The sequence below is a fragment of the Manis pentadactyla genome, chromosome 11 (assembly GCF_030020395.1).
Source record: "Manis pentadactyla isolate mManPen7 chromosome 11, mManPen7.hap1, whole genome shotgun sequence".
Taxonomy (NCBI): Eukaryota; Metazoa; Chordata; class Mammalia; order Pholidota; family Manidae; genus Manis; species Manis pentadactyla.
The window spans coordinates 40,885,487-40,909,102 of NC_080029.1; the positions used below are offsets into that span (position 1 = coordinate 40,885,487).

The 23,616-nt window shown below is 39.9% G+C and overlaps 1 protein-coding gene across 2 annotated transcripts in view; it reads left to right on the forward strand.

The window, feature by feature from the left end:
• Window positions 1-31: 31 nt before the first annotated feature.
• RTN1 (reticulon 1) overlaps window positions 32-23,616 on the forward strand; it is a 222,266-nt gene continuing 198,681 nt past the window's right edge. For both annotated transcript variants that reach the window (XM_036919213.2, XM_036919217.2), the window contains exon 1: window positions 32-436. In XM_036919213.2, coding sequence (XP_036775108.2) covers window positions 196-436 — 241 coding nt within the window. In that variant the 5' untranslated portion in view covers window positions 32-195. The remainder of the gene's footprint in view (window positions 437-23,616) is intronic.

Genomic DNA, 23,616 nt, shown 5'->3' on the forward strand with positions numbered 1-23,616 from the left:
GGGCAAGGGCGGGGCGGAGCCGGAGCGGGCGAGCGGCGGGCGGCAGGAGGCCGGAGCGGCAGCGGCGGCGGCGGTGCTGACACCGCAGCCTCCGGCTCGAGTCCCGGCGGCGGCAGCAGCAGGGAGCGCCCGCCCGCCGCGCACCGCACCTCGGCCCCGCCAATCCGCAGTCGTCGCGCCGGGGCACCCCCAGCCATGGCCGCGCCGCCGGATCCCCGAGACGAGCTGCTGCCGCCGGCTGGCCCCGGGTCCCGATGGCTCGGGGGCCAGGAAGAGGGAGAGGACGGCACGGTGACACCGAAAGGGGCCAAGCCGGCGCCGCAGGCGGGGGAGCCCAGCCGGGGCTTGGGTGCCGGGGCCGTGGAAGCGGCGTCGCGGGACCAGTGCTCGGGCCCCGCCCGGCCGCCGCCCGTTGCCATGGAAACTGCCTCCACAGGTAAGGCGGGCGCGCGCCGTTGCCCCGCAAATGGCGTCCCCTCCCGCAGCTCCCGCTGCACCTCCCCGCGCTCTCTGCCTGGAGCGCCAGCTTCACCAGCCTTCGCCACGGGCGGCCCTAAATACTAGCGGATTGGCGGAAAACAGGAATGTATTTTTTTCCCAAAGGCATGGAGGAAGACAAAATACTATTGATTCTTTTATTTCATGATCGTTATTATTCCGGCTTTAAAAATTGTCCTTAGGCAAACCGCAGCATCCAGGCTGCTGGCGCGCCCGTGTACAAGTTTCTTCCTTCTGCCAAGGGATTTGGGGGCTGCAGGGCCCGCTTGGCCGGTAGCGACGGTTTTTTGGGGTGTGTTTGCGCGCAGTTTGCGCGCCTGCGACAGGGGACGCGGACAACGAAGCGCCCGGCTGGCCTGCAGCCCCCCGACCCGGCTTGGTCCCGGACAGGGACGTGGCTGTAACTCTTCCGCAGGCTTCCCTCCACAGGCCGCCACACCCTACTGCCTCCCATCCCGCCAGCCCCTCTCCTCGCCGGAAACAAATCCCGGAGTGTGTGTGTCTAATCGGGAGGCACGGCGTCGCAACAGCGTTGGAGTTGTGGCAGTCCCCTCCCAGAGCCCTTGGTCCTACTCGGCCCCGATGCACCCATCTCGCAGGGGCACTGAAACTTGGAACCCCTAGAGGGGCCGGCCTGCCTGCGTCGGTAGGGGACTTGGTGGTGACTGGAGGAGGTACAGGTTACCAGCAGTGTGAACCCGTCCGGGCATTTGGAAATTGCACTGGGCTCGACATCCCGTTGCCTGATTCCCGCCTTCCGCGGATGTCCCGCGGGACCAGGGGCCCTGGAGCTTCTTGGCCAAAGGATGCAGGAGGCGAGCTTTGGGGAGGGGCTGCCGGCTTGAGTAACGCTGTGTTTCCAGGCAGTGGGTTGGAGGGTGCTGTGCTGTGCTATTCCCAGAGAAAGCTTTGCTGTGGTGGAGCTGTGTAATTTTGGAAATGTAGCCCCGGAGGGTCTGAGGTGGTGGGTGCTCCTGGAGAAGGGGAAGGGGGGCGGGACTGGAGCGAGTGCTCTTGGCAGCTGATTTAGAGGAACTCCCTTCTTAAGTCACAGCCTTTCTTAAGGGTCATGTGGAGTGCCTGAGTAGTTTTAACTCTCTTCTTGTACAAAGATTCGAGCTGAGGAAAGCAGATTTGGGGAATGCGTTGAACAAAACATAGCAACGTTTTGAAGGGAAGAGAAAAAGTGGGCACCATATAGCAGAAAAAAAAAAAAGACAGCCTCAGAAGCAGAAAACCCCATTTATCATATATTAATTGTTATTTGGGAAGCAGGGATGGGGTATGGGGAAGGCTTTAAGGCTAAGAATGGCTGCCTAGGCTTTCAACTTCATCTAAGTGAACAGAAAACAAAACTCTTCCAATTGCAAAGAAGATGGTAAAAGATAACAGACCAAGAAGATAATCTTTCTTGTTGATATACCATTTCCATTCTTTGTTGAGCATAGCTCGTAGTTCAGAACCTTATCCTCGATCATCAAAGTAAATTATTTCTTTATAAACATTGCCTACCTCACCTTAGTGTCTCCAAGGTTAGGTGAACTAGGGAAAGGTAGCTAAGTGCCCTGTGTTCAGTAACATACTATCCATTAAAATGAGTTGCTTTATATGAAATGCTTAGAACAAGTTCTGTCACAAAGTAGCCATTTGCAATTTTTAACACTATTATTATTATAGATATACTTACTTTGTTGAATGTGTTAGGGGTTTCCTATCTTAGGCAACAAACATGGTAAAACAAACATGATGATTGTTTGGATGGGAGAAGAATGAAGGAAGAGGAAAGGAGCACATATTTTATATTTTTATATAGAAAGTTTTTAGTTCATTATTCTTATCTTAAGGTATTTTTAATATAGTTGTTGATTGATCTTTTAAAATGTGTATGTTTCTTAGTAGACTGAATGGACTGCTATAAAGACTCAGATGCTGGAAATGGTGTTTAAATAAATAACTAGATCTTGAAAAATCCAAATAAAATCTGGGCCAGCTGGCTTGTCTGTCATTTTGGCAGTTCTATTGCTATAAACAAAGTCAGCAGGTACATCTTCAACTTTATCAGAGACAAAATCCAGAGTAATCCTGTCTTACTTTTTGAAAGAATGGTGCTCTTTGGGACTCAAATCAAGCTAAGAAGTAACTTAGGCTTTAAGCATGATGCACTGTAAGCAGATTTTGTTTCTTTTTCAGATGGAATTATAAAATATAAGATAGATATTGATGTTTTAAAAACTGTTTTTTAACTCCACCAATTATGCCATCTGGACAGAAATTCTGTTGTTTATTTTTATACATTGATGGTAATTAAAGTTCCTAAAGAAACATTTCCAAAAATATTTCTCAGTAATGTCCTGGAATGCATATATGTTTAAACTTCGTTAAAGCTTTACTATGGAACTCCATTGATACTGTATTTTCAAGTATTCTCATTGCTTCTGTCCCTTTTGTGGATTGGAAATGTTCATAACAAAAATAATATTTTCTTATAAAGCTATATTTTTTCATGTCTAAAATGGATAAGGGGCATGTGATATGATATCTGTTGCCAAGGGAACATTTAATACACCATGTGTAGGCTACAACATGTTAGAGTTGTTAATCATGAATCAGTGCCATCATCTAACAACTTTATACAAAGGATGTTAAGAGCAACTGTTTTGTTTTTTCACGATCAGTTATTTTATTCCTGGAAACTATTCAAAAAGAGCATACAATAACTCAAGGATAGAAGAATGGCCCTTTGTTTAAAGGAAGAATTTAAAATAGAACATTTGAACAAAATTCAATGGTAAGAAGTTAACTCATTGGTTACTTTGGAAATTAACTCATTGACTGCTTCATGCATGGAAGGCCAAATGAAGAACAGAATGGAGAATGGTCTGGAGAAATTAGTCTAGTATGATTTACTTCAGTAATAATGACTTATAGATAATTAAGTTTAATTTCTAGTTGAGTACAAAAAGACAAAAAGAGAGGTTTCCCCAATTTACTTAGATCACAGTGCTCAGAAATTTACATTTTTCAAATGCTGAATGTGATACTCTATTGGAAAAGCTATTCTTAGTCTATTATAATTTAAATAAATTTCATAATGTTTATATATCCTGTGTTCATTTTGTTTAGTATAATAAATCATACATGTACATTACCAATTATCTTATAAAATTCATGTGGAGGCTGTATTAACTGTTCACTGGTGGATGTGTTTGATAGATGTGTGCACATTTTTTTAATTTGGAGTCATTCCCAGTAATCCTCTTTAGAAGGTGTAAATTTCAGTCTTCTGTTTTCTTTCATCTTTTGAGAAAGCTACAGTCTGTTGAAATGGGAAGGAATGCTACCCTTGCTTTAATAGTATTCTACATAACACATAAGAAGAATAAAAGAGTTCCTAATGCAAATTTAGTTCTCTGGACATAGCCTGTAGTTACAATCAATAACATTTCTGGCAGAAAGTATGGTATGTGTCCTTTCATATAGGGAATTCAGATTAGGTTAAATTAACATTCAGAAGCACATACCCTAAACATATATTCATAAATGCATTTTACCGAGGTTTTCTAGATAACTTCTCTTCATGAACTCACTGTTCCAAGAAACCGAACCTGCTCATTGCTCCTCAGATCCAAAAACAGGCCTTCCGGCCTCCTTCTGTTTTTCTGGGCTATTCATCTACTTGTGATTCTGAGGATTTGGAGAAGAGTTGTGGATTATCTTGTTCATTATACTGTACCCTGGACCGCATGGATTAGAGAAAGTTTTTATTATCTGTAAAGTGAGAAACCACTGTGGCTCAATTTAATTTAGTCAACATTTATCGAGTGCCTACTTTCTGTAAGGATCTGTGCTAAACACAGGTCCTTGTTTGCTAGAACATACACCTTTCTGTTTCACATTAGTATGTAGCTTACTTAAACAGTTCCTTGTAAGTCATTTTTCATTTTCCTCATTCCCAAGTCATTGCTGGGAGCTTGACTAGAAGGGCATTAAAATAATCTAACCACATGGCCACAAGGGCATGAGTTAGCTTTCTGAGGTCAACACAGGATGAATAAATATGAGCACAGCTTGTCCAGCCTACATAGCTGTGGGGATATAAAAACCTATCTATCATCGATCTATTGTCTACCTAATTCTGTCTTCATAGAAACAACTGTGGCTGAATAGTACTCAAAAATCTTTAGTTAGTTGTGCTTTTACTTTAAAATTAAATTATTTCAGTGGCAACTAAGAGCTTTGAAAAAGGCACTGTACAATATAGAGGGCAATGAAAATAAAAGATATATTTCAGGAACACAAGAATGTTCTTCATGAAAGTTACTGTAAAGAGTGCTCAAAGATGAAAGACAACCAATTTTGTTTAAATAATACTCAAAGGCAAAAAGAGCAATAAGAGCATGAACTGGAGAGGCTTGCTGCTTGTGCAAGATATTCTAATGAGAGTAGATGAAAAATATTCATATTTAATCTGTATTGCTTAAAATGGACCATGATCCTTAAGTTGGAAAATGTAAAACTTACAGAATGAGAGACTGGAAGCTCAGGTAAGTAAATAGAAGGTAAATATTGTGTCCCTGTCTTGATGACATTGGCTCTGAAGAGCCAACTGCTTTACCTCTCATGGTGTTAAGTGAGTATGCTGAGCAGTTTTTTTAAAGTCATTCCTAGTATCTTTTGAGAATAAGACTAATGCTAGAAAAGTAGAAATGGGGAAGCAATTTAAAAAAAGGGGGAAATGATGGCTTCTTAAAACTTATAAGCCAATATATCGATTGTGATTCCTGGTAGAACATAAGAATATATTATTATGCCAAATATTTATATTTGAAAAGTATAAATATGTTGATCATTAGAAATTTCCGTGTGTTCACTAAAAAATAATGCCCATGAAACATAATTTCCTTTTATTCAGATTCTGAATCATCAACATATGTACATTACTTACTGTGCCCAGCAACTCTGCAAGCACTCAACTTACATAGAGGCATAGAAAGCATGCTCTTTAGTTTTGCAAATGATGCAAAGTTTCAAAAGATGGTTGATATGCTACAGGGTAGCAATGCTATTAAAATATCTTGATTTTAATGTTAACCTCAAACTGAGCTCTTTTAATTAATATAAATTTTTGCCTCAATTTTTCAAATTCCTTTTTGGGGTAGCAAGTACATGCACTTGATTAAAATTTTAAAGATTATAAAGGGGTATATGGAGAAAAGGAAGTCTTCAGACTCTCTCCCAACCAACCATTGTCCCTCTCCAGAGGCAGCTATTTTATTAGTTTAAACAATATAGCATTATTTAATTCATTAATGATTATTATTTATTGAACCCCTGCCAATAGGGCAGGTATTGTTCTAAGCACTGAAGATATACTAGAGAAAGAACAAATGAAATACTGCCTCCCATAAAGTATATATCCTTTGTGTGTGCGTGCGTGTGTGTGTGTGTGTGTGTGTGTGTGTGTGTGTGTGTGTAGAGAAGGGAGGAGAGAGGGGAGGAGACAGAACAAAAAATATATGTCAAGGGATGGTAAATCCTGTGGAGAAAGTTAAAACAGCATAGTAGAGTGAGGGATAGTCAATGAAGGCCTCTTTGATATGGTGGCATAAGAGCAGAGACTTAAAGAAAATGACAGATGTCATGCAGATGCCTGGGATAAGGTCATTTTAGGCAGAAAGAACAGCCTGTGCAAAGGTCCTGGGTGAGTGTGCTCCCTGGAATAGCTGAGAGATCAGCAGAGTAGAGTGAGCAAGGGGAGAGGGGTAGTAGATGGGCTAAGTGTGGTGTGAGGGGTAGTGGGCATATGAAAGCTTTGGATATTACTCTGAGTATAATGGCACCACTGGAGGGTTTTGTGTAGGGGAAGAGCATGTTTAGGTTTTAAGTTTAATGAATCACTGCACTGTGTAGATTAGTGGAGGGTTTTTGTTGGACAGATGTAAGGGCAGTTTGTGGACATAACTGGAGGAATGGGACACAAGTGCAGGTATGAGGCCAAGAACAGGTAGAGGTTCTCTTCCAACACTTCCATTTTATAAATGAAATAGGAAGCAAAGTCAACAGCAGAATGAAGGCTGGAGTGGAGTTGGAATTTGAGAGGAGGGGAGAAGGTATAATGTTGTTGTATGGGAGAACAGAAGAATTAGGGGAAACTGTAGGAATTCTGAGCTGCCCTGGCCTCACTTGGAGTTAATAGTCATGAGTGAGATCAGTTATCATATATGTCATCTTTTTTTTAAGTCATGCTCAGCTCCCTGAGTGTTGATTTAGGGTAGGTGGATGGTTAAGTTGGTTTTTGTTTTTGTTTTCCAGTGAGCATGATGAGAAGAGAGGGGCCACAGAGTCGAGGACGCAAGGCAGGGAGAATACTGAAGGGTCGTGCACTCTGGAGAGGAGGATGGACAGCAAGAGGGGTATGCAGCACAGTGAAAAGGTGGCCTAAGCAGTGGTGGTGGGTTGAAGAGCAGCTGGAAGGGAGGTATTTGAGTAAGGGAGCTGAAAAGATAAGAGGTGGTGATTCAGGAGTGGTTGTTTGAGGCAGAGATGAAAGAGGGGTACAGTTATTAACAGGAGTGGGAGTCTGAGATGGAATGAAGACAGAGTCACTGGAGGAGTAGAGTCCAGAAGAATGGCAAGGCCAGCAGTGAATAATCACTTCCATGATCACCAAAATCACAAAGAACCATGGCAGAGACTGGAGAGGGACAGTGAACCAGGTGCTGGCATCTTTAGGAAAGGACAGAGTGGCCTGGGCTCCAAAGCTAGGGGCTTTTAGAGGAGAGGGAAGAACAGTGGCCTATAAAATTATAAATGTAAAGTCCTAACTATAGGTTCTGCAAATTCTATTTAATATTACATAACATAGGAGACACAAACTTAAAATAGTTCACTGTGGGGGATGGTAACTTAAAAGGTTGTAATTAACTAAATATGAGCTAGTGGTATGGTGAAATTACTAACATATCTTATATAATTTTAGGTGGTTTAATAGAAAGTCTTGGGTATACATTATATGAGGTGATAGTTCCCCTAGATTCCATTCTAGGCAGGCCAAATTTGGAGTGTTGCAACTAAACAATGGGTGCCATGCTTTCAGAGACCTTAATGAGCTACAGAATGTTAAGAGAAGGGTGGCCTGATTGGTAAAGCTTCTAGAAAACCAGCCATTTGAGAAATGGTTAAAAAAAATTAAGAATTTTTAGCCAGAAGAAAGGAAGTTTTAAAGGAGATCTAAAGTTATATTCAAATGCTGAAATAACCCTGATAAAGCAGAGAGAGAGAAGACTTGGCCCAGGTAGCTTCCAGGGCAGAACTGGGACTAGTGGTCAATCAGAGATGCAGCGTTCTACCTAATGAAGGAGAAAGCTCTAATACTTAGAACTGCTTGAAAAAGAGAGAGATTGCTTCTCCCAGTTACTGATTTTCAAGCAAGAGCAAGAGCAAGGTTGCTGTTTACTGGGGAAAGTTAGAAAGAAAGGCTATAGTTATACCAAGGTCTTTACACCTTCCTAAAAGAAAATACCTCTGAGTTTACATGGTAGTTGTTAATGTGGGCATATTCCTCAAAAGTTAACAGCACACTAATGAAACAAGAAACAGTGTCCATCACAAAAACCATATTTGACTTCAAAGCGACTACTTAAAATGCACTCTCCACAAAATCATGGCCTTCTTGAAATTTTTCTCTAGTTCTCCATTGTTGAGAAAATCATCATGTAGCATACTTGCTTCTTAAGAACTCATGACTTCTTCCAATTATGGGTTATTAATCTAAACGTGAAGCATATCTGCAAGCATCTTTTTTTATGTATTCTTTTTCCTGAGCTATCTTTTTCATTTTTTACTACTGTAATTTTGTAAATATTGAACAAATTCTAAAATGTTTTGGAATGTATTAAATAATTCTGTAATGCTAAAAGCATCATATGAATCTCTCCTTAGTCTTCTGCCTCACTATGTGGATGTTCATGTCAAATTTTCATTGCAAAAGCATGTTTGCTGGGTTGCTTCGGGAATTACATTTTAACTTCCATGTCCAGATCCCGAGTGGATTTTCTAATTCATCTACTGACCAGTTATAGACCAAATTTTTGCTTCCAGAATGTGGGGAATGTTTTGAAAATCTCACATCTTACAAAATATGTAGAATTTTGTCTCATGCATAACAAATCTTCATTCATTTTTAAGAAACAACTCTTGGACAACAGAAAATTGTATGTATGCAAGTTATTACTGATTTGGTTGACAAGCATAAGAGTAAAAACCAGTATCATGTTTCCCTTTGGCATGAATCTTTCAACGGATCCTGAAAAATGAGGGCTGCTCAAAATATCATTTGTAGACTGCCTGCTTCAAGATCACATGAAGTGATCCCCAGACCTCAACCCAGGGAAGCAAGCCTGTGAGACGCATATTAAAACTTTAAGAAGAATCAATTTATTGAATCTCCTGCTTAGCATTTTGCCAGGAGCTCTGAGGAATAGAGAAGCATGAACTATGTCCCTTTTCCCCTTTTTCTCTGAGCTTGCTGTCTAGAGGGAGGTGTGACTCTCCTCGCACAAAAGAAAGGCAAACAACTCAAGTCAGAGTACAGCCTGGTGCCTTGATGGTTGGTACAAGCTCTAAGTAACTCCAAAATTTACTGGGTTCCTGGTCTCTTGAAAGAGGTAGGGTGTGACTTACACCTAAAGGATAGATAGAACAGGAATAAGTGAGCAGAAGGACAGTTAAGGTGAGGGGAGAAATGTAGGTGCAGATAGGAGATGAGCGATGAGAATGCTGGTTTAACCTTTTCAGCTGCGTTGGGGAGACACATCTGCGGTGCTACTTGTGGGACTCTACACTCCTCTTATATGGATTCTGAGACCATTGAAGGCTTATATGTGGGGGAAGTAATACTATAATAAAGCTGTGTTAAGGAGGATAAGTTTGATAGTGGCATAGAATATGAATTCAATGAGTAAGGCTGGCCAATAACATCAGTTTCAGGGCCTTGAATAAAGAGCCGTGGGAAGCAAGAGGAAGCAAGATGAGCACCTCACAGGGACATTCAGTAGGACTTCGTGACTACTGGGATATGGGGACTGGTGGAGGGAATGAATCAACTAAAGAGTTCTGGGCTCTAAGGCTGGGAGAATGTTGGTGCTATAGAGAGGTTGGGGAGGAGGGGACCGGTTAGGGAGGTGAGGATAACAAAGTCATTTGTAACCATATGGGACTTGATATGATGGGAAGCCATTTGAGCAGAAAACTCTGCTTGGCCCTATAGATAAGGGGATGGAGTTTGAAGATGAAAACAGGATTGTTGATGTAGATTTAGAAAATTAGAAGGAAGCCATAGAATGAATACATTTTTTGAAAGATTATGTAGACCGGGAAGAACAAAGACCAAGAACAGAGCAAGAGCTCCTTGCCTCTTACTAGCTAAGTGGCATTAGGCAAGTTACTGAACCTTCCTGAGCCTCCGATTCCATGGTATGTATACATGGTGCTAGGTTTTGTAGAGGGCCTGGCAAGCAAGTGGTAACTACTCTCATTATTATAGTATCATGGAGGCCAAGACGGCATGGTATAGAATGAGCTCCAACTGAGAAAGCAGATTTATCTAGTCTTGGCTTTGGCCCATAATATCACCTCAATGTGGGCAAATCTTCGCCTCAGTTTCTTTATGTATAAAATGGGCACAGTATTGTTGTCCTGGCTCTCTTACAGAGCTGTTGTGAAGATAAACAGAAATAAGTGCGGAGGTACATGCAAATAACTATGTATCTGTAAGGTACTATTAATAGGAAGCCCCGTCAGCACTGTCAAATGCAGAAGAGCGGTTTAGGAGAACAGAGATTGTGAAAAAGTAATGCTGCCTCAGCCTGAGGTGATTTAATAGAAAATGCTTGCTGTGCTTAGCTGGACCTCAGCCACATACCAGTGGCGAATGGCAAGAGAACAAGGAAGAATGGGGGTGGGGAGAAGTCGGTTCTGGTGGTCCACGTTAAAAGACATTTTGGCTATAAGATGTGCAGTTGGAGTGGTGACCTGTTCCATTTCTCATGGCCCAGTGAATGCTGTGTCACTGGATCAGGGTCAAGGTGTCCCCATGGGGCCAGCTGGAGTGAGTGAAGATAGCAGATATCTTTCCTGATGTTCCTGCTCAGTGGAAGGGCAGTATATGCCTGGGGAAGCTGTCCTAGGCGAGAGTGAGAGCTGGTCTGGAAGAGGCTTGTTTCTCCACCAGAGGGTATCAGTATGAAAGCCAGTGCCCGCCCCTCCCCCACCCACTTGTCCCCAGGGCCAAGAATAAATCACCTGGTGCTGCAGGCTTGTCAGTCTCTGCAGGCTAGTCTCTAGGTTACAGTCTTCCATAACTATGCAATGCTTCTGGAAAGATGGGGCAAATATACTTTTCTTTATCCCTCGTGCTAAGTCTAGCTCTAGCTATAAACCCTGGACATTATATATAAAATAAATATAAGAAGACTCTGAAAGGTGGAGAGAAGACAGACTTAACTAGGGTCCTTGGGCCCCAAGGAGCAACATGGTGGTGAGTTCTCTGGGTTTCCTTTTCCCTTATGTAGCTCAGAGTCAGTACTGGAGAAGCGGTAACCGGAAAATGCCAGTGGGCACAGACAAACAGCACCCACGAGAAAGCCTGATCTCTCTAGCCAAAGGACCAGCAAAAACATAGCCGAGCAAGACAGAAAGCTTTTAGACAGAAAGCTTCAGACACCCCCACCCTCATCCCCACCAGCAGAAGCTGAGTGGGGAGCCTTGACTTCTAACCTCATGAAGCTGCAGGAGGCACTCTAACAACCCCCTTCCCCTGAGTGCCAGTGGAGACCATGTGGGAGGCCCGCACTTCCACCTCCACCCAGCAGAAGCAAGGCTTTGGCAACTAACGAGCCTGCAAGCAAGTGTGGTGTCAGAGGAAGCCTTGAGCAGTCCAGGGTTTTAACACCGCTCAACAGTAACGAGACTGAGTGGAGAAGCTGGACTTCCACCTGCACCTGGGTGAAGAGACCGGTGGCTACAACTTGGAATGATAGGACTCAGGAAACCATAGGAACCTCCTCTCAAAGAAACAGTTATGCTAAGAAGTGGAAATTTGACAGGGATGACCGTAAAATCTTGCATTAGTATCCTCAAACTAACTGCATGAACAGAATGGGAGGGTCATGGTGAAACTGTGACATATATGGGGAAAAAACAAGAGTTGTAGTGAACTTGGAGTCTGTGGACTGAACCAGCAGCCCCTGAGGAGATGAACTGTTTAGTCTCGCTAACCTAAAATGCCCAGAAAGAAGATGGTAGAATTGTCTGGGCTCTGAGCAGGTGAACTGCCTGTGGGGCTGCACAGAGTCCTGAGCACACTGAGAGCTCCGGGATGGAGATGGGAGCAGAAACTGTGACTCTGATTGAAAGAACTGAGGATTTACAGCCTGCACAAGAGCAGACAGGATGGGTTATGACAGCTGTCTAAAAACACATGAAGGGCTGTCAAGGGGCATAGGAACTGCATATGTCCTATTTGACTAGAGGATGGAGCTGTGGTCAGTCAGAAGTTAAGCTGTGAAATACAAAAATAGTCTGGGCTGCCTTCTATTGGTGATGAGTTTCTTGTCACTGAAGGTATGTAAGTATAGTGGATCTGGTCATATATGTGATAGAGGGGATATCATAGAGAGGACACATTAGATTAGTAATTTTTTATCTTTTCAGGATCACAGACCCCCACTGGAGAATCTGATGAGAGCTTTGGAATCTCTGTCCAGGAAAATGCCCTTTAAAACACCATTTTGAAAACAAATTTTGGGATTTTTTTAGTCGCCTTTCATGGGTGGAGGAATTAACTTTCACACTCTCAGAAAATAATTATTCAATAATAAAAATCAATGCATCAAAGATACTCTCATATAGATCACTGTTTACACAAGGGCAATAGTTTTACAGTTCAATAAAGTCTCACTGAATAATCCATTTATTTATTCAACAGTTATTTAGCAGCTACTATTATGTGTGTGCGTACATGTACACACACACAAAGGATGTAGTAGGAATGAGTAGGTGACACTTAAATACATAATCAGAATAGAAAAATAAATCCAGTAAATTACCAATATTGTCAGACTATGAGGAAGAGCAGTCTAAGGAATAAGTCTGCATTCCATAAATACTGTTTTGTTATACTGTAACTGAATTTGTGGCTCTCAAAGGGTTGCTGAGCTATGCTCTTTCCAAACAGGCTATGGTGAAATGGGAGGAAGAGTGTAGATGTGGAGGTGCTGTACTAGATTCCAGTCTCAGCTCTTCCAATGGCCAGTATCTAGTCTGGGAAGGGCTAAATAGTGTATGTGAGTCTTCAGTGTTCAGATAAGTGAGGTGTCATTTGTCTATTCACTGTGTCTGTGTACCCTTTAGTCATTGCTAAAGTTTTCAGAAGCAGGTATTACTTTAGGCAATATCCCTTTACTGTCATCAGGACATGCTTGTAGGGTAGGGAGTATGTGTAGGGAAAGATATTAACTCTCCCTCTAATAATCCTGGGACATCAGCTATCTAAATCCACCCCAAATAAATACATATTTACATACATAAATATTCTCTAGTGGACAATTGATGTTTTCTCAATTTTACGTAGTGTGCATATAATATTTCTGAAAATCTATACTACTTTTATTTAGGTCTGAATACCACATCAAAGTAAAAACAGGGTACTTCCTGTGCTAATATAGCTTCAAAATAAGTCAACTGACTTCTCCAGATTGGGCCCCTAAATGCCATCATATATAGAAACTTTGGAGTTGCCACCACTTATCATACTACTAATTTGTTTAGCAAACATTTTGTTGTAGGTAATAGGGTAAATTGCAACCCAGCATGTTTGCGTTATCAGAATTGAACTTGTGTGTTTATTTTTTTTTAATTTAATCCTTGGTATTAAAGAAGTCTTCCTATTTTATTTACCAGAGTGTGAGAAAGAACAAATACCTAATGTTGTTTCCTAGAAATTGTACAACCTTTTAAAGGTTAAACAGTTCATGTTACTAATTTCGGTATTTGTGTATTAGAACCTTCAGAAATAAGAATTTATTTCATTTCTGTGAACAATGTGGAGGAATAAAAAAAAATTTGTTTTAAAGGGAGGTGATGTGCTTTCTAGAGAAATGAGCTCCAGAAATATGCTGCCTTGAAGGTAAATGTGTATTAGAAGTAAGGAATGATTTATGTTGGGTTCTCAAGGCCAATTGTGTTACTTTTTTTTCTTTTTTTTTTTTTTTTAGTGTAATGATCTGCTCTGCAGTTGGTACAAACTTAGGCACTATAGTAACTCCTAGGAACATTGGTTCCTAAAAGAAATCTTTATCAATTTAAAACAGAAAAAGCTCTGCTATTCTGCCAGGGAGGGGATATGATTAAGTTTTCCCTATGATCATTTGTGTGAAAATGTCTTTTGGATACTGAATTGATGTTGATATGCTCCATTGTATAATCACATTATTGTTAATCCTGTGAAGCATACTTTTCAGCTCATAAAACAGAAACTTGGTTGAGAACAAGAGCCTACCTAGACTGTCTGTGAAGGGCCCTGTCCTGCATATGGAAAAAAAAAAATCAGCAGATGACTGTGTATAAGTAAAATGGAACTTTAGTTGATCTTCTTAATAAAATGGAAGTATTCAACTCCATAACCTTGGAGTTGAATAAAAGAGGAAAAGAGAAACAGGCAACACAGCTTTCCTAAATTCTAGAATCTGGAGTGAATGAGATCAGGATTCTTGGATTTTCTTCCCTCTGAAATTGTAATTTGCATGTTTACAATTGTTTAGATCCTTAAACCTCCAGAGACTTTTCTAGACAGGGTGACCCCAGCAGGCAGGCCCCTGGGGCTTAGCAGTAGAAGCTGCTCTTGGAGTGTTCTGCACAGGGCTGCCAGAGCTTTCTCACCTCTGGGCTGAATGAATTTAAGTGGCGTGCTGAGTCAGGCTTGTGGGCTGAAGTGTTCCTTCCTCCGTCTGGGGATTTTCCAAAGGACTCATATTAGCCTTATCTAAATGAAGAAGAAAGTGGCTCAGGGTTTTCCCTCAGAAATAAGGGATTATTTGTAAACTTTTCTCCTCTGCACAACTAGCCCTGAGATTGGCCAATGCAGTGTTTCAGGTGTAGTATCAGGGAGTTCACTGGTTTTTCTTTTCCCATGCTTGAGTGTAAAAGTGTACTTACTCTGTACCTTGATTGGGGAATGGAGTAGTTAAGCAAAAGAGAGGAAATAGTGAAGGAAGTTATAGCATCTAGTGCTAGGCAGGCAGGCATATGAAAAACACTTCATGCCTCCTTAGACCAGCTTGAGTATCCAGTGGTCTACTGAGTAGGATGCAGAGGACCACACTCTTATTGGTTACTTGAAGTTGTGGTGACAACTAATCTGCACAGTTCCCTTTGCTTTCCAACCAACGCCATAAATGAGACTGGAATAGGAGGGGTCTTCCTAGTCTTCCTCATCAAGGATATCCATCTAATTTATTTAGATCAGGATGGGGGACCAGATGCTGGGGTTTAAATCCTTAGCTGATAACACATGTGCATTTTCAGGAATGTTTGTTTAAACTACATTCTTGCTGGGGGCCTATTGAAATAGTCAGCTAAGGATCTGAGGTCCCTGCTATCCCTTCATCAGTGATGATTTATGTACATGTACTTGTTTTTATAGTATCAAGTGCATGAATGCTTCTTTCTCCTCGCCTAGACTCAAAGTGTCTTGAGGCAGGTGTTACGTCTCCAAGAATCTCTATGATCCCTAGCAGAAGGTCAAATATATCAGTGTCAGAATTTCATTATTTGATGATTTACTTTGTTTTTTTCTTTGGTTACATAAAAAAATCTTAATATCATATTGGGATCACAGAACATTTCAAAAGCTTTCAAAGTTCACAGTGTGACTATTCAAAGACTTTAGAAATAGGATTTGGATCTTTTATGTATAACTTACGTGACCAAAACTAAATCAATTATAGTGTAAATTCTTGCTCCTATTTATATATTTTAAGAATAATAAAAAAATCTTCATATGTCATACCACTTTGAATTTCTTAAAAAACTCTAGAGCAAGCACTAACTTAAGAAGTAAAAATAATTCTTGATAGTTATGATTAACACTATCTGATGATAAATGAATTCTGTTAACATTTTTTAAATTAATTAAATTGATGTCCTTGATAAGGTGTTCAATTATCCAGTAAAATATGGTAGTTTGCACTGATATTAGTTTGACACCATTGCCATGAACAATTCCTCCTTCTTAGCACCTGACAGCTCACCTGGCAGCTCTGCCCTCAAAAAGGGAATGCAGTACTGAGGCACTGACTGTTACAAGTTAGCTTGCATTTGCTGTTAATATTAGGAATAATAATGGTGTTGAAATCTGAGCAATTACTTAAGATAAAAGAAGTTCCAATGAAATGAGGCTAAAAAGCAGGTTTGGGCCTGATGAGAAAAAATTATGTCAAATGCCCCAGAAAAGATGGTCTGGCTAAAAGTCTTCATATTGGATTTGCAAATGAATTCACTCCGTGGGCCCACTTCCTGCCTGCTGGCCTGGCTAATCTGGGCCAGCTTCCTCCATCTCTCCTCAGCCCTGCCTCTGTATGTTGCTGTCTCTTCATATGGCAGGAAAAGTCTGGGTTCAGGGGGAAGATCTGTTCAAAAAGGAATATAACGTGAAGTAGGGCATTCTCCCTCCCTGGAAGGGTTCAAGCAGAGACTGTATGATCGCTTATCAGGGGTGTTTAAAAGGGGGCTTCTTTATCAAGCAAGAAGTTGAACTAAATTGCCTCAAATATTCTTTATATTCCTTTAGTTTCAGGATTCCATGATTTTACAATAAAAGCAGGGAATTGTTATGCACTAAGTCCTGTGAATGACTTTGGAATGACACATACATTTTTAATATTGGGGCTTTACACCTTTACCTAAAGCTTGTGTGAGCTCATATGAGCAAACCAAACACTAACAATCTAAGTTAACATGTAATTTTAATGCTTAAAACATTTTCCACTTACTATTTTTGTGCCATGCTCAGGCAAAATACCTTTGATTAATAAAATGGAAACACTGATTAATCATTATGTTCTTTAAAATGTTATTGGTAGACAAAAATATTTTATAATTAAGGCTCATGGGTGACAATGATAGAAATGGGAACTAATTACTCATTATTATACACTTACATGCCAGGCATTATATGAAGCACTGTGGGTAGAACATTAAAAAACCCTCTTTGCTTAGAAAACTTATAGTTGAATGAGGAGATAAATAAAGCAACAATTATATTTTATTGTGAAAATGTAGAAGTATGTACATGATGCTATATCTAGCATCTTAACAGAAGGGAAGGTAGGAAAAATCCTTTTACTGGAAATGGTTCTGGAGCTGAGTTTTAAAGGATGAGAAATTAGCAAGGTAAGGTGTGGGGAAGACTATTTAGAGAGAACAACTGTTTAAAACCATATTTCTCCCTTCTTGCTTTGAAAAGAGGACTCTTTTTTTCTTCCCAGATTCTAGGTTTCTAGAATGGTGACAAAGAGCACAGAACTCTTTATTTCCATTGTCTTTAAGCCTCTAGATTATTCCTGGTTCACAATCAAAATCAAAGGGGCTGCTTCTCTGAGAGTGCATATGGCTTTCAGAATTGGACAGACTGTGCATCTCAAACAGGTATGCAGACACCTGGCTAAAGACCAAGGGCAGGTAAAGTCAGGCTAACCAAAGTCAGTTCTCTCCAGTAGTAAGCCTTTTAAAACATTATCTTTTTTTTTTTTACAAAATAAATGAATAGATTAAGGAGTAGATTCACATGCAGTTTTCAAACATGAAACCTTAAATAAACCTCTTGTATCATGGGTCTAGGCTATATCCACAGGCCCTTGGGATACATATTTACTCTTCTTTTTCCATTATGCTTGCTTACTTGGAAATATCTGAGAAACACTAGACAGAAAGGTGTCTGAGTAGGTGCTCTGGGGTGAATACTGAGATAGGAACAAAGTGGCAAATAAGTGTGTGTGTGTGTGTGTGTGTGCATACATGTCCCAACTTACAGACATGGGTTGCTGAGATAAGAAGGATGCTATGGAAAAGAATATTGGGCTTGATGACTGATGTGTGCCATGTGTGAATAAAGAGAAGGGAGAGAATCAAAGTTGGGCTAGGATTTATCCCTAGATCATTCTATTTCCCCTGCCTCACAGAAGCACCAGTGAACCTGTAGTTAGGATCGGGTATAGGAGATGTCACAGTTTACAGTCCTGATTCTTTTCTTCCATCATCCTTGTTCTGCGACATCCCTACATCACTTACCTTCTCTTATATTTCAACCTGCTTCATGGCCCTTAATGACTCACCTGTGACTGGTGGCTTATAGATATCAAGGCTGTTATTACAGAGTTCTTTTTTTTTTTTTGTAATTGTGCCAAGCTCAGATTTTTATATGTAGAGGCTTCATCAACTGTGTGTTTATAGTTCTAACTACTGCAGTTCCTAATCTATAGTGAAAGTATGCATAATTCAGGAACTTGGGAGATTTTTGTCTCCTTTAGCTTGTTCTCTGTAGAACTGTCCTTGAGGCTGCCTGAATTAGCTTCTTCTGGACCTTGGACCATCTGCTGGAAAATTGTAGGGGAGGGCCTTCTAGTGAGAGGGCCCAGTGAATATAATGCATAAAGTTGTAAAGCTGGCATGACAGCAAGACAAGCAGTTCTCTGTGTGCCCAGACCTTCCTGGGGAAGGGAAGCAAGAATGGAATGGTGGCTGGGGACTGGACTCTGAAAAACGTGCAGCTGTCAGGTGCCATACTCAGGACTTTAGATCTTATTCTCTGTTGACAATGGACAGTCGTTTGAGTTTTCTTCAGTGAGATAGGAGCTTTCTGTGATTCGTGTTAAGAAAGCACTCTGGCAATGTTCAAAGTTGGATGAGGAGCATAGAAAGGGGTGGGAGATGAGTGAAGAGGCTTCCACAGCTAACCCTTGGGACATGGTGAGGCCCAAACTGTGTCAGTAGAGAGCAAGAGGGGTTGGGGTGGAGAGATTTTTATGAAGTGCAGTGGCTAGCACTTGGAAATGAAGACTTATTTTATTTCAGTTTCTGGCTTGGATATGGGTGCATGGTGATGCTGTTAAGTGTAAAGTGGATACAGGAAGAATCAATGTAAAACACTTTCAAATAGCACTCCATTGCAAATGTAATGTATTAATATTAAAATATTTCACCGAACTTTGAGGTAATGGTTACATACAGTATTGATTGTACAGATGTAGGGAAACCATTAGGAATCGCAAAGCTAATGCTTTTATAAACACTGTACAAAAACTGCAAACTGTCAACACTTTGAATTTCTAATTTTAATTGATGCAGGGAATCTATAATGTCAAGGTCATGTATAAGCTGATTACATTTTACTTTATTAGCACCTTAAAATATGGAGAAATGTTAACTAGTTCTGATTGAAAATGGGTTGATTGCACAACTGCATCCTTATAGTCTCATTATTTAGAACCCACAAATATTAACTGAAATTATTAAGTTTTAATTAGAGAACAAAATAAAGCTTGATAAGTTTTAATAAGACTTACCAGAAAGATCCTTGATTATATATTAACACAGTTGATAATTTATTAAGGAAAACAACAGGAGGATTTGTTATATCTTTAATTTTTCCCTATGATTATGTTTTTATAACATTATTTTAAATTGTGGTAAAATGTACACAGTGTATTAGTAACCATAGTGACCATTTTTAAGTGTCCAGTTCAGTGGTATTAAGTGTATTCATATTATTATGCAACCATCACCACCGTCCATCTCAAGAACTCACTCTACCCATTAAACAATATCTCCCCTTTTTCCTCTCCCCGCTAGTCCCTGGCCACCCATTCTACTTTCTGTCTTTATAAATTTGACTACTCTAGGAGGGCTTTTTGTTTTTATAGCAAGAGAAAATAATATGGTTTTTCTGTAACTCCTTACTGATTCTCTGTGTTGGCTCACATGTAACTGACTGATTGTCAGAACAGACTTTAGATTTTAAAAGGCTTTAAAGCAGCACAGTGCATGGGCTTGGCAAGAAATTGGCGTGTTGGTGATCACCGGACGAGTCCTTCAAATGCAGCCCGGCGCCCTCGTGAGCTGAGGAGGAACCAGCAGTCTCCTCACAGGCAGCAGTCCCCGAGGACAGTTATATGGAGTAGCTTTTTCTGAGTTTGAATCCTTAGCGACCATTTTGTAAATGTCATGTTGGGCAAGTTGATTGAACTTTGAGTCTCAGTTTCTTCTTCTTGAAATCAGTAGAACCTGTGTTACAGTATTATTGTGAGTCTTAAATGAGTTATTTTATGTAAAAGCATTTAGAACAGAGCCTGGCATACCATATGCATTTAAGTGACGTTCATTACTCTTCTTTCTCAGGTGAGCTGCTACTCCCAGTGCCTTGTAATGTCCGTCTAAGCTGACCAGTGAGCATAATTGAACCATGGTCATGGAATATTTTAAGTCCTTCCTACAGTGCTTTTTGAAATCATCTAGACCTGGAATATAAACTATGGTCATGGTTAGTAAAGTTTCTGGAGTTTTGCTTTGGGGCTAATGTGCTTCTCCAGTTTTAATAATAGAAATAATGAAGGTGAAAATTAATAAGGTCTTGATATGGTGACTTATAACCCTGAATACACTGTGCCTTTTTCACATGCTAGCATCACATACTAGAAGCATTGCTCAGGTTCCTGTGTATCACAACAGAGTCTGGGCTTGAGATAAACTGTGGCCTCCTACAGGGATTTTCCCCCTTTGCGTTAACAGGAACCCTCGGCCCCTTCCCCAGGAGTTTAGTGGTAGGAACTGATTGCTCTGAAAGAAAACTCAAGAGCTCTCTCCATCTCCACCCCTCTCTGTTACAATTTCTTCTCCATTCCACATTCACAGACTAAAACAGTGTTGCTCTTTTTCCAAGAATAGGGGTTTTGACCTTTACTCACTCTCAGTATTTTCTAATTTACATGGTGAGGCAAGCAAGGATTCTGTCAGCAACTCTGTATTCAGAAACCCGGGGAAAACAACTCACTTGTGAATACCTGCTTCATTTTTTGTGTTTGAAAAGTTTATGTTCTCTTAAGTTTTTGACTGATTTTCATTAGTGTATTTCCACAGCCTAGAACAATGCTTGGCATATAAGAGTGTTGCAAACATATTTATTGAAAGAAAGAAAGGAAGGAAGGGAGGGAGGGAAGGGAGGGAGGAAAAGGAAGAAAGGAAGGGAGGAAGGGAGGGAATGGAAGAAGGGAAGGAAGGGAGGGAGGGAGGGACAGAAGGAAGGAAGGAAGGAAGGCAGGCAGGCAGGCAGGCAGGCAGGCTGGCTAGTTTTCTTTGGTGCAGTACTGGGGAGGTTACAGGGAGGCATCTAGATGCAAAAAAAATCTGAGCCCTAAAATTTCCAGGTACTCCAGTTCTTTCCTATTCAGAAGGTATGATGTGGTTCTTCACTAAAACTTGCTATTGTATTTTTGTGTTTTTCCATTTTAAAACACTTTTTCTTACATAATAATCACAAACTTTTCTTTTCCTTCTTAAGTGAATAACAAGGCCAATATCACAGTCTGGTTTTGATTGCCTTTCCCTCCCTGAAGTTGTGTTTAAAGACCTGCATAATTGTGTCTGTGAGAACACCCACAAGCTTTTCTTGTTCTTTTGCCCAGACGAGATTCACTCCTCTATTACTAAGCCAGCCTGTATTCTTGCAGAGAGTCTGGGAGCAAGAATGTCCCAAGAGGATGCTGAGATTCTCAAAGCAGCCTTTTTCACGGAGCGAATTAAGGACAAATACAAATCATTTTGAGATTTTGACCTATATCTTAACCCACTTATTTTCTTAAAATAAATCTCTTTTTTTCCAGTGCCTTTAAAATGTTTGTAAAAAAGCATTGTAATTGTTGCTTTCTAAATGGAAGACTGAAAACAAATGACATGAGTGAGAACACTCCAATGGCTATGTAATTCATGAACATTTTATGAAGTTTATCTAACCACTTATAGGACATAGTCTGTACAACTTCTGCATTTCTTCCAGTGTCTTACTTTCATGAAATTGCTCTCACAATTTCTCTTCTCAAGCCACATGAGCCTTCCTTTTGCAGTTTGTTTTAGCTTGTCTTTTCAAGTGTGCATGCAGTTACACTTGCTTAGAAATGTTAGTGACAGGTGTTAAGTTAGAATAACAACAATAGCTATCTATAATTTATTAAACATCATCCATTTGTCAGGCTGATTTTGTGATTTAATTATAGCATTTAACCTTTTAAAAATACTGAGATGTAATTTACATAAAGAAAGATAAATCTTATTTGTACAGCTCTGTGGGTGCACATCGTGTAACCATCACCAAGGTTGAGGAAGAACGTTTCAGTCATCCAGGAAGGTTCATTCATACCACTTCTCCCAGTTAATCCCCCATTTCCCAGAGGCATAGTTTTGACTGTCTTTGAACATACATGAAGGGCATAATTTTGTATCTGGTGTTTTTTTCTTAATAAGATACTCGAGTTTCACTCATGTTGTTATGTGTGTTGAGAGTTTATTTTTTGTATTACTGCATCATATTCTACAATATGAATATATCACAATTTGTTTTTCCATTCACTTGATGGAAATTTGGGTTCTAACCTTATTTTTTGGCTTTTTTGAATAAAGCTGCTATGAACATTCTTGAGCATTTCATTTTGTAGACCTGTGGAAACATTTCTCTTGATTATGTACATGGGAGTACAGTTGGAAGGCACAACATAGGCCCATATTCAGGTTTACTAGAAACTCCTGAACAGTTTTTCCAAGTAGTTGTACCATTTTGCACTCCTACCAACAATGTGAAGTTACAGTTGTTCCACATCCTCAACAGCACTTGTTATTGTCAGGCTCTTTAATTCCAGACTTTCTAGTGGATGTGTAATGGAATCTTCTTGTGTTTTTTTCCCCCACTGAACTATATCAAGGTAGAATTTACGTATAATAAAATACACTCATTTTAAGTATAGGTTAGATTGATGAGTTTTCAAAAATACGTAAAACCATGAAACCACCACTCCAATCGATTTTTAGGTGTAAATATTCTGTAATTGTCAATTGGGTCAATTTAATAGATAATGTTTTCATACCTTCTGTATCAACTCTTTGTAACTGGGGTTCTGCTGATAATTAAGCCGTAATGCCTGATGATGCATCCATTGTATGGATTTAGAATGGAGCTAGTTCTGTACCATCTTTGGGAAAATTGAAAAAAAAAGTTCTCAAATCATTTTAAAGTGCTTAAAATTTTCACACAACTCTACTTCAGGAAGACTGTTCTATATCCTTACTGTTTTTTTGTCAACTTATTTTAACAATTCCTAAAAGAGAGATTTCTAAAGTCTCTAATTATGATTTGTTTTTCAGGTTTTGCTTCACATAATTAAAACTCTGTTACTGTTTTTCATAACACATTTACTAATGTTATGCCTTTCTGATAAAGTGACCCTTGCATAATTATAAAACAATGCTAATATTCCTTATTTTTAAGGATACCTCATCTTGCTTTCTTATGCTTATTGTTTGCATGTGTATCTTGTCTACTCTTCAGCTTTTAACCTCTCTAAATCTTTATAAAGGATGTCTCCTGGAGACAGCATACCATTGAATCTTGTGGCTTTATTCAGTCTGATGGTCATTTCTTTTTAATTGGAATGTTTAGATACATTTATGTTATTATTGATATGATTGGGCTTAAATCTACTTTTTTTTGTTTGTTTGTTTTTTCCTGGTCTTATCTGGTTTTTGTTCCTCTTTATTTCTGCCGTGTTTTAAGTTTGTCAAAAATTTATTACTGTCTGTTTTATTTCTTCTCTTTTTTCAATTATTATTTTTTAATGTTTGCTATATAATTAATATCCTTAGCTTATCAAATTCTGATTAGAATTGAAATTTAGTATTACTAAGTCATTTCATCTGCTCTGTGAAGTATGTATTGTCTTTACTTTCTAGCTGGGTGAGGAATCATGCTCAAAGTGGTTAAGAAATTTGCTTAAGGTTATATATTGGAAGAGATGGAGC